Raw genomic sequence first — 4,368 nt, 5'->3', positions numbered from 1 at the left:
GGGGGGGGGGGGCCCTGCCCCTGCCCCTGCCACGGGGAGGAGCTGGAGCAGACGAAGCCCCCCGGCCCAGCCCGGCCGGGCCCCGCCCCGCTCACCCCAGGTCGCGGCTGACGGAGTGCAGGCTGTCCTGGAAGGCGGAGACGAAGCTCTTCTCGCGGCCCTCCAGCGTCTCCCGGTGGCGCATGCCGTCCTTGAGGCAGTCGAAGGCGCGCGTGACGCTGGAGCGCAGCGCCTGGATGGCCGCGATGGCCTGCGAGAAGGCCTCCAGGTTCACGCCGGGGCTCAGCACCCCGTCCGCCATCTTGGCCGCCCCCGTCCGCCCCGCCGCGGGGCAGCCTGGGACTTGGAGTCCGGCGCCGGGGAGCGGTGCGCATGCGTGGGGTGGGGGGAGTTGTGGTGTGTAAGAAAGCACCAGTCGCGCCGTACACGCTAACCAAGGCGTGTGTAAGAAATAGCCAGTAACACCTTACACACTAGCCAATGTGTGTGAGTAAGAGTAACACCTTACACACTAACCGATGTGTGTGTAAGAAATAGCCAGTAACACTTTATATACTAACCAGTGTGCGTGCGTGTAAGAAATAGCCAGTAACACCTTCCACACTAACCAATGTGTGTGCGTAAGAGTAACACCTTACACACTGACCGATGTGTTGTAAGAAATAGCCAGTAACACTTTATATACTAACCAGTGTGTGTGTAAGAAATAGCCAGTAACACCTTACACACTGGTTAGTGTGTGTGTAAGAAATCACCAGTAACACCTTACACACTGACCAACGCATGTGTTTAAGAAATAGCCAGTAACACCTTACACAATAACCGATGTGTGTGTAAGAAATATCCAGTAACGCCTTATACACTAACCAACGTGTTTGTAACTTCCCAGGTGAAAGCAATCACCAGTCGCACTCTCTCTCTCACACACACACGTTTGGTTAGTCTTTTTAAACGTGCAAAGTATACAAACTAACCAAAGCGTTATAAATTTGTCTCTGTGCATATTTGGTTATAGATACTTTGTTAGTGTCTGTGTGTCATCAGATGTGTATGTATCTATATGTATGTATACATGTGTAATGTGTTTATTTGCATATATGTATGCACCCACACATACATGTATGTATGCACACACATATGTATACATACACACACACATACATTCACGAACAAAACCATCTATGGCCAAATATACAGAGAAACAAATTCACGGACTAACCAAAATACCATATACTTTGTGTGTGTAAAAATTACATGAAAAGAAACGCAGAACTCCAGAACTCTTGGTTCAGAGATGATAAAAGGTATCATTTCTGAACCAAGAGTTCTAGAGGTTTGCATTTCTTTTTCTCTCAGACCACCACAGCTACCAAACACATCCCTAAAAAATACATGCACACTCCTGTACACACACACACCCTGCTACACCTAGTAATTTATGGGGGATAAAAAGAGTCACCTAAAAGTGACAAAAGCTTGTGATTTGCAAGGGCTATGCCACTCCAGTCTAAGGTGGGCCCTGTTGCCAAGCCAGGCCAGTTTTTTCCCAATTTAGGATGAAAGTGTCATTTCAGGTGCTATATCTACTTTGGTTAGTCTACGAGGTGCAAATCTACCCTGCCTTCTGCTTGACCTCAGACTAGCATGGTTATTTCCTGGAAACTTGCCCCTGTCCCTTTACCTGCCCAACAATATAAAGTCCGTATTGCACACACGCATACACACTTCTAAGCTTTGGCTTTCCTTAGCTCCAGGTTCCTGAAAATTACTCTACTCAGGCAATACATCTCCCTGTCACTTCCTTATTCCTGTGGTATGCATTTTCCTTTGCTAATCCTACTACAGTTACCTAAATGCATGGATGTTTCTTACGGGTGTTGGATGTTTCTTATAGTTCCCTCTCTCTTGAATGTAGGGGTTTTGCTCCTCTGGGCATGAATCTAATGAGAGCAGAAAATATAGACCTATGTGCTAAATTTTAAGCAGGTGGGCAGTACTCCTCGTGTGTCTCAGCATGTATGGGTGTTTGCAGATGTCATTGGTAATTTTAATTTATGAGGGATACAGGGAGCCTTGAAAGCAACGGAAAACAGTTGCAAGGGCCATACCATTTCAGTCTAAAATGATGAGCTCTAATCAAGATGCCACCTGATGCCAAACAAGAACTGTTTCTTTTCTGACTCAAAATGAAAGTGTCATTTCAAGATATCCTTGCAGACACTGCAACACAGCCATAAAATTTAGGACTCTCCCAAAAAATCTGGGACGCAGTAATTTTAGAACCAGGGTCAAATACTAATGCAGTACAAGACTTGGGCTAAGGATTCCTTGCTTCCTCAACCTCTAAAGAAATTATGCCGTGTTTCATAAACGTATTTAATTAAATTCACTAACCATGATTCACACAGAAATGCAGAAATGTCTTTTACTCTACTATGTATCTTTTCTTTGTAAAATGGAAAGAAAGACCAGGAGAAGAGCACATGTCATTGCCCAAGTGAAATGAAGCTTTGCGCATGGTTTGGTCTACGGCAAGATAACTTTTGAAAACTGCATCCAGTCACATCCAGAATTTCCCTTGAATGTCCTCTGCATACATGGACAGATTCCTATTGATTTTAATGAAAATCAGACAATGAGAAGAGCCTGATTCCCCATTATCTAATTACTATGACCAGCACATAGTCCCTGGACACAAGGATGAGGCGGTGACTTCACAGGCTTGTGGCAGAGAAACTCTGGGGTGAAGCAGTGATCTTAGGGGGTTGAGATGGGTTCCTCACCCTGATTTTTGACTCACCCCTTCCCCTCCATGCCTTAATTTCCCAAGAGGGTCCCATGATCTGGGCTTCTGGTCCCTACATCTTGTCTGCAAGAGTCCTGCTGCCTGCACAATTTAGCGTACGTAGGCAATGAAGTGTACAGGCCTGTTTAGGATGTTCAGGAATGGACACCTGAATTCATTAGTAGTCTGAGGGTTTGTGTAATCTGAGGAGATTAAATAAAATAAGAACAAGACATTCTTGCTCCAGCACAGTAGTTTCCACATATGGAGCTGGTCAGATAAGAACAGATAGGAAAAACATTCTTACTTGGCAACATGCTGGCCCTTGTCCTTACAGTGCAAAATGCAAATGTTGCAGGTACCTATTGCGGATGCCCCCCACTTACTTAATATCATCCCAGAGGAACCTACTGTCCCTTTACATCCTGTCCTAAATTTAAGAAAAATAACATCTTACATCAAAAGTTCTTCGGTTGTTAGCACCTATTTATTTCACATATTTCCAGCATAGCCATCATCATGGGATTCACATGCAATGATTTCTGGTGATTTCTTTCACCCAAGATGCAGTCTTGAGGTCTGGTCTATTGTCTCTGAATATGAAAAAAAAATCTTAAAACTATAGGTATAGTTAGGAATTTGCATTTGGGGAAAAAAAAACAAATCACATCAGCATTTGGCTCAGGAAAACCAAGTCTATCATGTACAATAGAAAAAAAAGAATCTGTTTGCTTATATTTCTAGTTATTCTTCCTATGCCTAAATCGCTAAACACTTAATTTAAAGCAATATCCATTCTTAATTATTAGAAGGCACCCAACTGCTACAAATTCATAATGAGGACTATATATTCCAGCCTGAGAGCATAAAATGAAAGATCATTATGCAGCTAGTTACTATTTAATTAAAAGACACTGTGCATTTCTTCATCATAGAAGCACAAGTCTAAGGTAACAAATAAGGGAATATTCACTCTGTAAATGTTAGCCACTGATGCCAGGAACTCTATCTTTTTTATTACAAAAGGACCTTGAGCCAAATCTATCCAAAGTGGAATTCTGCTCATGTCAACCTAGCTGCTCAAAGATTAATTTGATTTTTGACCTAATGCTAGGAAAATATATTTCAGTAACCAATAGATGCATCTTATCTGCACAATTTCATATACGTTCAAATCCTATACAAGTCACACCATGAGAAGCACCTGGGCAAAGGGAACCAAAACAATGTGCTCATTTAACCTTGATTATCTACTGGAGTACAGCATAGGTGGAAGTTATGGATACATAAATTGAGGTACAGGAGACTGGAAGGCTTCAGGAAACTGGTAAAGACATTTTTACTTTCAACCCATTGGTAAGACTTAAAACCAAAGCCAGCAGCAAGCAAAATGATTACCATCTGACTGCTGTTCTTCAGTGAGCCTCGATTCTTAGTCTGCTTGGACAAAGGTTACTACAATTTACTTCTTGGATGATAGCACCAGGGGGGAACTCGAGGACCCAATGGACAATGAGAGCATTCTGTCTTCCAAACCCTGTACGTGATCTTTTCATACTATAGTTTCAGGCACACATTTAATT

At 43.0% G+C, this 4,368-nt stretch overlaps 1 protein-coding gene across 3 annotated transcripts in view; it reads right to left on the bottom strand.

The window, feature by feature from the left end:
- Window positions 1-317, bottom strand: part of MED27 (mediator complex subunit 27) — a 148,327-nt gene extending 148,010 nt beyond the window's left edge. For all 3 annotated transcript variants that reach the window (XR_003095525.1, XM_025211303.1, XM_006029815.3), the window contains exon 1: window positions 96-317. Coding sequence is in view for 2 of the 3 variants with exons in the window: in XM_025211303.1 (XP_025067088.1) it covers window positions 96-301 (206 nt within the window). In the remaining variant the exon portion in view is untranslated. The remainder of the gene's footprint in view (window positions 1-95) is intronic.
- Between the last annotated feature and the right edge of the window lie 4,051 nt (window positions 318-4,368).

The sequence above is a fragment of the Alligator sinensis genome, unplaced genomic scaffold (genome assembly GCF_000455745.1).
Source record: "Alligator sinensis unplaced genomic scaffold, ASM45574v1 scaffold829_1, whole genome shotgun sequence".
NCBI classification, from domain to species: domain Eukaryota; kingdom Metazoa; phylum Chordata; order Crocodylia; family Alligatoridae; genus Alligator; species Alligator sinensis.
The sequence above is the reverse complement of the archived record's forward strand: the minus strand, read 5'-3'. Positions and strand labels throughout refer to the sequence as shown.